Consider the following 12,920-nt stretch of genomic DNA (forward strand, 5'->3'; position numbering starts at 1 on the left):
AATGGGAAATGACTCTTAACCTCTTGATGTTTTTATATCTTTTTTCTTAACGTTAGTGGGATCTTTAAGAAAATACATTTATGTAATGAAGGTATATTTCTCCAAACAGTGAACTCCTTCAAAAATTAACTCAATCTTTTACTTATTTTAAAATAATATATATCATTTGTATGAAACTATTTTACTATCTGTGTACTTTTTCTACATTGTTTAAATACTTTCAGTACACATGTATTTTAAAATCAATAAAACAATTAGAATATTCTTGGAGAAATATGTAGTATTCTTGGTTAAATAGTGTTCTTGGAGAAATATACAGTAGTATATTTAAAGTTAGACTTCAGAAAGACATTATCTGTGAAAAAGATCCTCAAAATACCTTATATCATTTTAGAATTTTCCCAAGAAAATGCTTCTAAAGTCACACGGAAATAGTAAATGTTACAAAACTAATCTCCTTTGTATTTTGTTTCAGGAAGAGGAGTGCGCTTATATTACATAGGTGGGGAAGTTTTTGCTGAGTGCCTAAGTGATAGTGCAATCTTTGTGCAGAGCCCCAATTGTAATCAGAGATACGGTTGGCACCCTGCAACAGTGTGTAAAATTCCACCAGGTATGCATTCAATAATGTAAATAAACCTATCATGTCAACTTGCTTAGTTTTTCTAGTTGCTAATTTTAGGAATTGGTAGATGATTGCATGCTCATATTCTAAAACTTGTAACCCTTTTAAAATTTTTAATAGTGATACTCTTTTGACAGTTTGTTTTACCTTTTTTAATCATAGGCTGTAATCTGAAGATCTTCAACAACCAGGAATTTGCTGCTCTTCTGGCTCAGTCTGTTAATCAGGGTTTTGAAGCCGTCTACCAGCTAACTAGAATGTGCACCATAAGAATGAGTTTTGTGAAAGGGTGGGGAGCAGAATACCGGTATGAAATACATATTTGGTTCTTAAATTTCCACAGTGTAATTATGTTTCATTCCATTTTTGCATATTGTGGAGTTCATTTGTATCTGTTTTCATTGAGGTTACAGAGTCAGCTGATCTTTATGTAAAATAAAGTTGGAGGCCTCCAAATTAAAAACTATTGCAAATTACTGAGCTGCCATTATGGAAGATATCATTAAAACATGCACGGGCATGCATTTTGAGATAATGCAGAGTGTTAAAATACCGTAAAAGGGGTGTATATGAAGAGTTATGTCAGTTTATGGAAGGAGATATGTTTGCACACAGTGCTCAAGAAAAACTTGATGGCACGGGATCTAGTTGTAAAAGATGCGTGGGATTTCAATAGTCATAAATGGGGTGGGCAGAGTTGGGAAGTGATAATCTTGAGAATAGCATAGCAATTCAGTTTGAAGAATAGAAAAAATAAGGCTGGACACATAAATTAAGACAAACTGAATGTAGGTTAAGAGGAGGAACTTCATTCAGAAATAGGAATACTTGCTAATGTGACAGGCACTGTGCTGTTGTAAGTGTAGTGTCTAAAAATTACTTTCTGTTGTCAATTCATTCTTTGTAAGGTTGAAATATATGAAATTGCCATCCTTGCAGGTAACACATGGTTCAAACTAATACATATTTGTAAATAGGCATAGAAAGCTGGTAATTTACCCAAGGTTACATTATAAGTGGTTGAGATGGGATTGGAAGATAGTTCTCCTGGACTCTTAACCTCTTCTATAAGGATAGTAGTAACAATTATATATTTAAGTTTTACAAAAACTAATTTGTCATCAGTGGATAAAATAGTCTAGATTATTGATAAACAGTAGATTGGATTTCACATCAAAGAGAGGGAAGACTTCTTCACCATATTTAAGAGTAGGAATTAAGTAAAATACTTAGTCTTCAATTTGTATTGCTTTCTCTGTATGCTTGTTTAAGAAATCTTCATGTAATATAGTGATTGTATTCCTGCTGCTTCCAGCAATTTGGTCTCTTCCAAATTGATTTGTTTTGGACTTGCTTGTCTAACTTAAGTTTTGTCAGAAATCTGACTTTTGAGAGTGAGATCTACTTGTTGAATATATTTTAAAATATATGTTATGTATTTATATCAGAGAATGAAGACTTGTCACTCATTTTTCTGAGTTATATTGGTAGAATCATTCATTTTATGATTTTGCTATAGTTCTGTTTTGATTATTACCTTTTTGAGATGTTACCTGTAGAGAATGCTGAATGCCTTTTTTTTAAAACTTTAGACTTGACCTGAGTTGATAGCAAAATTAGATTTAAATTATATTGTCTAATAAGATTTCAGGTCAGACTTTTTTTCTTCAAAAGGTTAGAATAATGCAAAATATGGTAGGAATTTAGTGGAAGTAAGAGTGAATTACAGAGAGAATTGCATGTATATCTATAGATCTTCTGCTAAGAGCAGTTTTACTTGGTAAAGATACTGCCCTTCTTCATTCACTGTGGACTCTGCTATTCTTTAACTCAGAGATAAAGTAAAATCTGTAATTACAGAAGCAGTAATACGCAGTATGTTTTTATGAGTATTGGGAGTCAGGTACATCTGACTTTGGAAGATCAAGTGGTTTCCTCTAACATTTACAAATCAAAGTGGCAAATACCCATCTATCTGTGGATATGTGGGTAGCTACCAGGAACTTACTGTCTTGAATCATTCTGGAGCTGAGGAAATAGACTTAATGTTTAGGTTTCTAAAACTATGTTTTTTAAATTTCTTTAATGCCATCTTGGTTGTTAGCATAAAAATTAGGAAATGTAGTAAACAGGGAATTTAGATGTATGAAGAATTCGTATTTAATCAAGAAATATATCTGCGTGGCAGCCTTCTTAAACCTACGGGTGACCTGGATTATGACTTATTCCTGAAAGGGAAGTGGGACAGGGGAGAAAAGGGCAGCCAGGACCATTGTTAAGCCATCTACCACAGTGGGTGGGTCACTAGAACTGACACCCTTGGGGAAACTTTGGGAAATAGTAAACAGTCTACAGAATTATCCTCCCCAGGGGAACAGAACTGCTGGGCATGTAAATGTCAATTTCTGTTTCCTTGGTTGAGGGCTGCTCCTGGGGATGTTAATTTCCTGGCACCTCTAGCCTTTTTGGGTATATCAGAGAAGTTCCTGGGCACAGAAATGAAGATACCTGCAGTTAGAAGTTGCCTAGAGCACACTGAAAAATCTGAAGGGTATAGTGGGGCACTGATGCCATCTGCCTCAGAAAATGACATCCTTGGAAGTACAGTTTTAAATTATATTGAACATGTGTTGCTTGGAGATGAAGAGTTGATAATGGGCTTTTCTCATATTTGAAGGGCTGTTAGTTTATAGAAGCAAGTGGATTTATTGACTTATTCTGTATAGCAAATAAGATGGAACTAAAATCAGTGGATGGAAGTGACAGGATGTCATTGAATAATTTGTAATTCCCATAGAGTTGCCCCTTTTGTTGAAGCACTATGAAAAGCCCGAATGGTGTTGCTAAGAGGGATGTTCATTGGCTTTGGCAGGGAAAGTTGAATTCCAGCTTTTAACACTCTATGGTATGGGTTTAGCTTGGGCCAAAATTTTGTTTTTGCTTTGGTATACTTTTATTTAGATTCCATTTGATGTTTGAGTATCTACTATTCTGTGGTTGTTTTGATAAGTACAGTGACTGTATGTCTTCATTTGCTTGGACAATCCTTATTCACGCCTCTCCTTTTGGCCTGATTTTTTTTTTTTTTTTTTTTTACCCCACGAGACGAAGTCTCGCTCTGTCTCCAGGCTAGAGTGCAGTGGCATGATCTCGGCTCACTGCAACCTCTGCCTCCTGGGTTCAAGTGACTGTCCTGTCTCAGCCTCCTGAGTAGCTGGGACTACAGTCACGTGCCACCATGCCCAACTAAATTTTGTATTTTTAGTAACACGGGATTTCACCATGTTGGCCAGGATGGTCTTAGTCTCTTGACCTTGTGATCCGCCCGCCTCATCCTCCCAAAGTGCTTTGATTACAGTTGTGAGTCACCACGTCTGACCCTGGCCTGATATTAATAGTATCTACATTCTCTCTCAGGTGTTCCATTTTGGATGATGGTGAATAATAAGATCACATTATTAATTTTAGTTTGATGAGAAAAAGATGTTCTTGTAAATCACTTCTAAAACAAGATCATCAGAAGTACTTTGAGGATCAGCCATTTTTTGAAATAATCGTGTCCAAAATTATATACACAACCTTTTAATTTCTCTAAAATTTTAATGCAGTGTACCTAAACATAGTCATTTTCCTTGCCTGTGGACTTGAATTTCATAACCATTTTCCTGTATTCTTTTCTTTTAAACAGAAGGCAGACGGTAACAAGTACTCCTTGCTGGATTGAACTTCATCTGAATGGACCTCTACAGTGGTTGGACAAAGTATTAACTCAGATGGGATCCCCTTCAGTGCGTTGCTCAAGCATGTCATAAAGCTTCACCAATCAAGTCCCATGAAAAGACTTAATGTTAACAACTCTTCTGTCATAGTATTGTGTGTGGTCCCTATGGACTGTTTACTATCCAAAAGTTCAAGAGAGAAAACAGCACTTGAGGTCTCATCAATTAAAGCACCTTGTGGAATCTGTTTCCTATATTTGAATATTAGATGGGAAAATTAGTGTCTAGAAATACTCTCCCATTAAAGAGGAAGAGAAGATTTTAAAGACTTAATGATGTCTTATTGGGCATAAAATTGAGTGTCCCAAAGGTTTATTAATAACAGTAGTAGTTATGTGTACAGGTAATGTATCATGATCCAGTATCACAGTATTGTGCTGTTTATATACATTTTTAGTTTGCATAGATGAGGTGTGTGTGCGCTGCTTCTTGATCTAGGCAAACCTTTATAAAGTTACAGTACCTAATCTGTTATTCCCACTTCTCTGTTATTTTTGTGTGTCTTTTTTAATATATAATATATATCAAGATTTTCAAATTATTTAGAAGCAGATTTTCCTTGTAGAAAAACTAATTTTTCCGCCTTTTACCAAAAATAAACTCTTGGGGGAAGAAAAGTGGATTAACTTTTGAAATCCTTGACCTTAATGTGTTCAGTGGGGCTTAAACAGTCATTCTTTTTGTGTTTTTTTGTTTGTTTGTTTTTAACTGCTAAATCTTATGAGGAAACCATACTAAAAACCTCTCCAAGCCTCTTTTTTCCATTCCCATTTTTGTCCTCATAATCAAAACAGCATAGCATGACATCATCACCAGTAATAGTTGCACTGATACTGCTGGCACCAGTTAATTCTGGGGTGCAGTAAGAATTCATATGGAGAAAGTCCCTTTGTCTTATGCCCAAGTTTCAACAGGAATAATTGACTTGTGTAATCTAGCAGTCTGTTGATTTATCCTTCCACCTCATAACAAATGCATAGGTGGCAGTATAATTATTTTCAGGGATATGCTGGAATTACTTCCACATACATATCCCTTTTTTAAAAAGCTAATCTTTAAATACCCATTTTTCAAAAGGTATTTTAAAATATTTCAACAGCAGACCTTCTGCTCTTCGAGTAGTTTGATTTGGTTTAGTTTCCAGATTGTATTATGAAATAGATGTTTTGTAAATGTAATTGTTCCTGCAAAATACCTAGAAAAGTGATGCAGAGGTACGATCAGCAGATATGGGCCATCTGTTTTTAAAGTTTGTTGTATTCAATTTATAAATTGATTGTTATTCTACACATAATTATGAATTTAGAATTTTAAAAATTGGGGGAAAAGCCATTTATTTAGCAAGTTTTTTAGCTTATAAGTTACCTGCAGTCTGAGCTGTTCTTAACTGATCCTGGTTTTGTGGTTGACCATATTTCATACTCTGTAGTGAGAGATTTCCGAAACTCTGTTGGTAGTTAATTCTGCAGCAAATAATTATGACATCTAATGTTGACTCATTGCAGTTTAAACATTTCTTTTTGTTTGCATCTTAGTAGAAATGGAAAATAACCACTCCTGGTCATCTTTTCATAAATTTTCATATTTTTGAAGCTATCTTTGGTACTTGTTCTTTGAAATCATATTCACCTATCTCTACAGGTATCATTTTTCAATACTTTCAACATTTGGTGGTTTTCTGTCACGTACTCCCCATTTTCCTGTATTTGTGTGTATGTGTATGTATTTATGTAAATTTGGTATAGTAATTTTTTATTCGTTCAACAAATATTTATTGTTCACCTGTTTGTACCAGGAACTTTCTTAGTCTTTGGGTAAAGGTGAACAAGACAACTACAGTTCCTGCCTTTGCTGAGACAGCAGTTACACTAACCCTTAATCATCTTACTTGTCTATGAAGGAGATAAACAGGGTATTGTACTGGAGAATAACAGATGGGATGCTTCAGGTAGGACATCCAGGAAAGCCTCTGAGGAAAGGATACATGAGCTAATACCTGACATTGAAGAACCTAGCCAAGTGATGAGCCAAGGGAGATAAGCATTCCTGGCAAAGAAAATACCTTCAAATGCAAAAAGGTTCACACTAAAGGAAACTCGTGATTAGGTATTAATGCTTGATACAGAAACCTCTATAAATCCAAACTTGAAGATCAGAATGATTCTATAGTTTATAATATTTTGAAGGTGGCCTTATTTTGTGATCTGCTTCATGTCATTCTCACTAGTATATCTTCTTCCTCAACCTTTGCTGTAAAAATTGCTTTTGTACCACATACTACTAAATTTATCAAGCTTTTGTTGTGTAAACTCTCACTGTTTTAGTGCCCTGCTGCTTGCTTCTAGACTTCGTGCTGTCCAGTAATTATGTCTTCCCCATCTTGTGAGCAGAGTAAATGTCCTAGGTAGTAATACCACTATCAGGCCTGTAGGAGATACTCAGTGGAGCTTCTGCCCTTCTTTTACTTACTTGGGAACTTGTAATGGTGTTAGGGATCAGTTGTAGGGGCAGAAAACAACTCTGAAAGTGGTAGAAGGTCCTGATCTTGGCGGTTACTCTTGCATTACTGTGTTAAGTGAAGCCGTGCCTACATGCTATTTCAATAGTGGAGCACATCTCTACAGTTCTGGTGCGATTTTTCTGTACAGTGTGAAATTGGGACTCAACTCTTTGAAAACACCTATTGAGCAGTTATACCCGTTGAGCAGTTTACTTCATGGTCGTAATTACATTTGTGCAAATATGTTTAATGCTTTTTAATGAGATGATGTTTTTTGTATTTTATCTACCGTGGCCTAAGTTTTTTTGTTTTCTGCCCCTCCCCCACATTTATAAGTGTGGTTTTCATTTTTCTAAGTGATAGAATCTCCTCTTTGTTGAAATTTTGTCTTTATTTAAATTTGCAACATTACTTAGGATTTATTCTTCACAGTACTGGTAATTTTCTAGATGTGATGACCTCAGAACTGAATGAGTATGCTTTCTATCACATTTCTAAGATGAGCAGTAGTTTTTCCAGTAGGTTCCACAGAGACACCTTGGGGGCTGGCTTAGGGGAGGCTGTTGGAGTTCCCATTGACTTTGGTCTAGCCAGTGGCATCTTTATTCTGTATTGAAGTACTGCATGGTGTTTCTTTTGGAAAGAGTTTCATTGCTTTAAAAAGAAGCTCAGAAAGTCTTTATAGCCACTGGTTGAGATTAGAAAATATAATTGGATTTAGGCCTGCCTTCTGGAATACCACTGATTGTGCTCTTTTTATCCTACTTTAACGAAGCTTTCGTGATTAGATTTGAGCTATATCAGTTATACTGATGATACCTTACAATGCACATTCAGTCAGTAAACATTTATTGATGCCTGTTGTTTGCCCAGCCACTGTGGTAGATATTGAATAATAAAAAGATGACTAGGATGGGGCCCTGACCCTTGAGCTGTGCTTGGTCTTGTAGAGATTATGTTTTTTCCCTCAGGACCTGTCACTTTGCCAGAAGGAAATCTACCGTAATTTTTCTTGAAAGTTAAATTTTCTTTGTAAGGTTTTACAAATTGTTTAATACCTAGTTGTATTTTTTACCTTAAGCCACATTCAGTTTTGCTTGATTTGTCTGTCTTTTAAACACTGTCAAACGCTTTCCCTTTTGTTAAAATTATTTTAATTTCACTTTTTTTGTGCCCTTGTCAGTTTAAGACTAAGACTTTGAAGATAAAGCAAACATCAATTTAAGTCTCTTGCTAGTTGAAATCAAATAGAAGAGAATATATACGCCATTGGATTCTCTACCTCTTCCAAAAGCTTCCCATATATACCTTTTAAGATCCTTCTCTTTTTTCTTTAACTACTAAATATTTTCAGCATTTATTCAGCATTAGATACCCTCTTAGTCTGAGGGTGGGGTAGGTTTATGGTGGGATATAAAGTAACAGAAGACAATCTTCACTGTACTTAAAATATGTCTTCATGTACAGTCTTTGCTTTAAAAGCTGAACATTCCAATTTGCGCCCTCCATCCCAAGCCCCTGCCCACCAAATATCTCTTTAGATATCTAATCTGTGTACTTGAACAATGAATGACTTTTTTTCTTACTCTGATCTAAGGCATTGATATTTAGACATATCAAACATTTCTTCCTTTCATGTACTTTACTTTGCTGAATCTATTAATTACCAGAATTTTATTCTTCCTTTCCTCCTGACAGCTCACATCCAGGTAGTACTTGCTGGTTACCCTCTTGCTTGTTAGCCATGTTTTTATCTGTATATATCAGAATGTTTCTCTCCTTTGAATTTATTAACAAAAAAAGGAACATGCTTTTCATACCTAGAGTCCTCATTTCTTCATCATGAAGATTGCTTTTCAAATTGATTCAATCATTTTAATTTTACAGATGGCTCAAAAATTCTGTTCAGTAAATGCCTTTGTGACTGACAAATGGCATAAATTATGTTTAAGATTACGAACTTTTCTGACAGTCGTAGCCAATGTTTTCCCTACGATACCAAATTTCCATCTTGGGGCATGTTGGATTGTTGTATTTAAGACAATCAGGAATAATGATAGTGTGTGGTCTTCAGAGGTAGTCAGAATCCTGCTATTGAGTTCTTTTTATATCTTTCTTTTCAATTTTTTATTACCATTTTGTTTGTTTAGACTACACTTTGTATGTGGGGATTGAGGGGCAAATTATCTCTTGGAGTGGAATTCCTGTGTTTTGAGCCTTAGAACCAGGAAATATGAGCTATACTAGATAGCCTCATGAGAGCATTTATGATAAGAACTTATCTCGTGTGTTCATGTTATTTTTTGAGTAGGAATTGTTTTATCTTGGATATTGTAGCTAACTATATATAGCAGAACTGCCTCAATCTTTTTAAGTATGAAGTAATGTGTGTGTATGAATTTATATATACGTATACATTCATAGACAAACTAACAGTTGGGGTCATTCTAACAGTGTTAAAACAATCGTTCCATTGTTTGAATCTCAGATCTTGGTAAAATGTTCTTAATTTGTCTGTATACATTTTCCTTTCATGGACAGACCATCGGAATACATTAATTTTCTTAATCTGCCATTTGGCAGTTCAGTTAGTATACCATTTTTTGGCAACTTGGTAACAGAATCACAGCCAGAATTCGTTATCATCAAAGAAAGCTCTGTCATATACCCCGTTACTAAATTATTATACATCCAGCGGACTCTGGGACGTACTAACTTAGGGTTAACTTTGTTGTTTTTGTTGATAATACCTCCCTCTTTAATTCTTCCTCTGGTGTAAGTTTGCTGCTTAAGTTACCCTGGGAAACACTACTACAAGGCCAAATTTTCCTGTATTTGACAGCCTGATTGAAGGTGATTCAGAGCTTTGCTCAACGTAAATGGATTTTCCAAGATTCTCTGGGCCATCCTTGACCCACAGGTGATCTCACTGGAGTATATTAACTTGACTTCAGTGTCAGTTGGTTTGATGCCATGAGATCCATAATGGACCCAGAACTTCACTGTTGCTTAGATGTTAAGAGTCCCTGGGAGGAACAATGCCATTGATGATGGGGGTCAGAAAGGTGTATTAACTCAACATAGAGGGCTTTTAGATTTTTCTTCAAAAAATTTTCAAGAAAAATATTTTACCCTCCAAAAAGTAACAGCTCTTAGTTGCTCCAAAATATGCTCTTTGATTTACTTCTTATTTTTAATTAAAGATGGTAATTTATTCAACAATGAAATCCATAATATATTGATTTAAGGACAAAAGTGAAGTTTTAGAATTATAAAAATACTTATATATTTTCCATTTCATAATTGTTTTCCTTTCTCTGTGGATTTGAAGTTTTTGACTATTTTGCAATGTTAATCACTAGGTAACTTGCCGTATTTCTGGTTCTGTATTAAGTTCTACCCTTTATAATGCTGTTATTATAAAGTTGGTTTTTAGCATTTGTCTGTAGCAATAGAAATTTTACTAAGTCTTTGTTCTTCCAGTAAGGTTTTTCTTTTCTCAGTAAGTCCCTAAGAAAACATTTGTTTGCCACTCTTACTATTCCCAATGTTGAATTGTTCAAGCTGAAAAAACTTTGGTGAGAAACAGTAGGGTCCTTTGCTGGTGAATATAGGTTCCTGCTTTAAGAATGTGGAAATCCATTCCTTTGTATAACTGATATACACACAGATTAATTAAAATTGTGAGAAATAATTCACACATACCAAGTAGGTAACATGTGTGAGTTTTGAATTTTTTAAAAAACCTTTAACTGTTTGACAAAATGCAGAACCCAAATTAGTACTTTCTTAGACCAGTGTAACCTCACGCCTCATTTTTGCTTTTCCAACCCTGACTTTAAAGGCATATTTGTATCTTTTTATTAGTGATAGTGAAGCTGTGACACTAACCTTTTATACAAAAGAGTAAAGAAAGAAAAACTGCAAATAATAAGATGAAAACAGTTCTGCAGTTGTTGAACTAGATCACAGCATTGTAGGCAGAATAAAAAATGTTCATATCTGAGAATATTACTTTCACCATCTTTTCCCAAGGCCAGACCTCCTGGTGGAGCACAGTTAAAAGTAACATTCTGGGCCTTTGTAATCAGAGGGCTGTCTCTCCAGCTGGCAGTCTTTGTTTCAATATATAATGCAAGACTTTGGAAAACAGTTGGCAAGAATATTTTCACCTAAAGAAAAGAAAAAGGCATACAAAACTGGATTAATTTCAAAAAGAGAATACAGTAAAATACTATAGAACCAGACAAAGCTAGAAGAACCTTTAGAAGATAGGTCTGAAAACAGGTTTCAAGAGTGAGCTTTTATACACTGCTCACAAATTTGCTTGATTACTGCCAACTCTTCTTAAAGTTAACACCTTTAAATAAGGTATTTCTGGACTTCCTAGCCTTTTAGCAAGCTTGGAGGAACTAGCCATTAGCTAGTGACCTAAAAATATTTTGGGGACTGATGCCCTGAAAGGTAGCCTTATGCCCTTGAAAGTTCTTACCTTTTCTCTAGTGATATTAAGGAAAGAGTGAGTAGTGTTCTCAGTGTGACCAGCTGCCCTAATGTGCTTGGGACTGAGGGCTTCCCTAGATGCGGGACTTTTCAGTGCTAAACCCAAGCCAAGTCCCAGGCACACCTGAAGGAGCTGACCACCTTAGGTGTTCTTGTGATTTACCCTCACTTCCTTATGTTGTCATAGTTGCTTCTAAACTCAGCTGCACTATGGCTGTCAACATTTCTGATACTTATTGGCACTTACTACTGTGAATGGAACGTGAGATTTATAACATAGGTAATCGCTGAAGGTACCAGCATGGTGGTGAGACTCACACTTGGTGATCCAGCAAAGGTAACTGATGTTTTAATGAAACAGAAGAGGCCAACTAGATAGTAAGTTCTTCTGAACCTATGTGTATATGTAAGTACAAATCATGTGTCCTTACGGGGTTAAACTTAATCTGAAATTTACATTTTGCCTAGTAAAAGGAAACCAGTTGTGGTTGCAGATTTCTTGTGAGGAAATACATGGCCTTTGATGCTCTGGCGTTTACTGCATTTCCCAGTCTGTCCTGCTCAAGAAGCCAGAATGTGTTGTTATATTTCTCTGTGAATGTTGTGTTGAAATGATTTAATGCATCAGCCAATGGCAAGTGAAGGAATTGGGTGTCCTGATGCAGACTGAGCAGTTTCTCTCAATTCTAGCCTCATACTCATAAGGTGCTTACCAGCTAGAACACTGAGCACGTGAGGTGAGATTTTTTTCTCTAATGGCATTAATTTTGTAACGCAATATGATGGATGCAGACCCTGTTCCTTGTTTCCCTCTGGTAGTCCTCAGTGGCTGCATCCTTGGTGCACTGTGATGGAGATATTAAATATGTTCTTTGTAAGCTTTTGTTCTATGATTGTCAAAAGTACGATGTGGTTCCTTTTTTATTTTTATTAAACAATGAGCTGAGGCTTTATTACAGCTGGTTTTCAAGTTAAAATTGTTGAATACTGCTGTCCTTCCCCCACCTACACCAAATATTTTAGTCTATTTAAAGTACAAAGAAAGTTCTGCTTAAGAAAACATTGCTTACATGTCCTGTGATTTCTGGTCAGTTTTTATATATATTTGTGAGCATCATCTGTATGTGCTTTCACTTTTTACCTTGTTTGCTCTTATCTGTGTTAACAGCCCTGCCACCGTTGAAAGGTGGACAGTTTTCCTAGCATTAAAAGAAAGCCATTTGAGTTGTTTACCATGTTACTATGGGACTAATTTTTAATTGTTCTAATTTTTATTTAAACTGATCTTTTTTTATATGGGATTACATTTTGGTGTTCACTCCCTAAATTATATGGAAACCAAAAAAAGTGTATTTCACATATGGATGTATGATTTTAAGAGTGCATGTTTTTGTTTTTTTAATTTGGTGTTACATAAAAGATTATCCTATCCCCCTGGCAGATAAATTTATACTACTTAATATTGCCCCACAACAGGCACACACCACACACTGCACAGTGCTATTTATACATT

The 12,920-nt window shown here is 35.4% G+C and overlaps 1 protein-coding gene across 9 annotated transcripts in view; it reads left to right on the forward strand.

Annotated features, from left to right (window-relative positions):
* The window catches only part of SMAD2 (SMAD family member 2), a 97,487-nt gene extending 84,849 nt beyond the window's left edge, over positions 1–12,638 (forward strand). For 6 of the 9 annotated variants that reach the window (XM_033177804.1, XM_033177809.1, XM_033177812.1 and 3 more), the window contains 2 exons: positions 476–613; positions 788–1,083. In XM_033177804.1, coding sequence (XP_033033695.1) covers positions 476–613; positions 788–1,059 — 410 coding nt within the window. In that variant the 3' untranslated portion in view covers positions 1,060–1,083. Of the gene's footprint in view, positions 1–475; positions 614–787; positions 1,084–4,313 lie in introns of those variants that run through there. The other 3 variants (XM_033177807.1, XM_033177806.1, XM_033177810.1) reach the window with 1 other exon arrangement.
* Positions 12,639–12,920: the final 282 nt, after the last annotated feature.

This window comes from Trachypithecus francoisi, unplaced genomic scaffold, assembly GCF_009764315.1.
Source record: "Trachypithecus francoisi isolate TF-2019V2 unplaced genomic scaffold, Tfra_2.0 Lachesis_group19, whole genome shotgun sequence".
NCBI classification, from domain to species: domain Eukaryota; kingdom Metazoa; phylum Chordata; class Mammalia; order Primates; family Cercopithecidae; genus Trachypithecus; species Trachypithecus francoisi.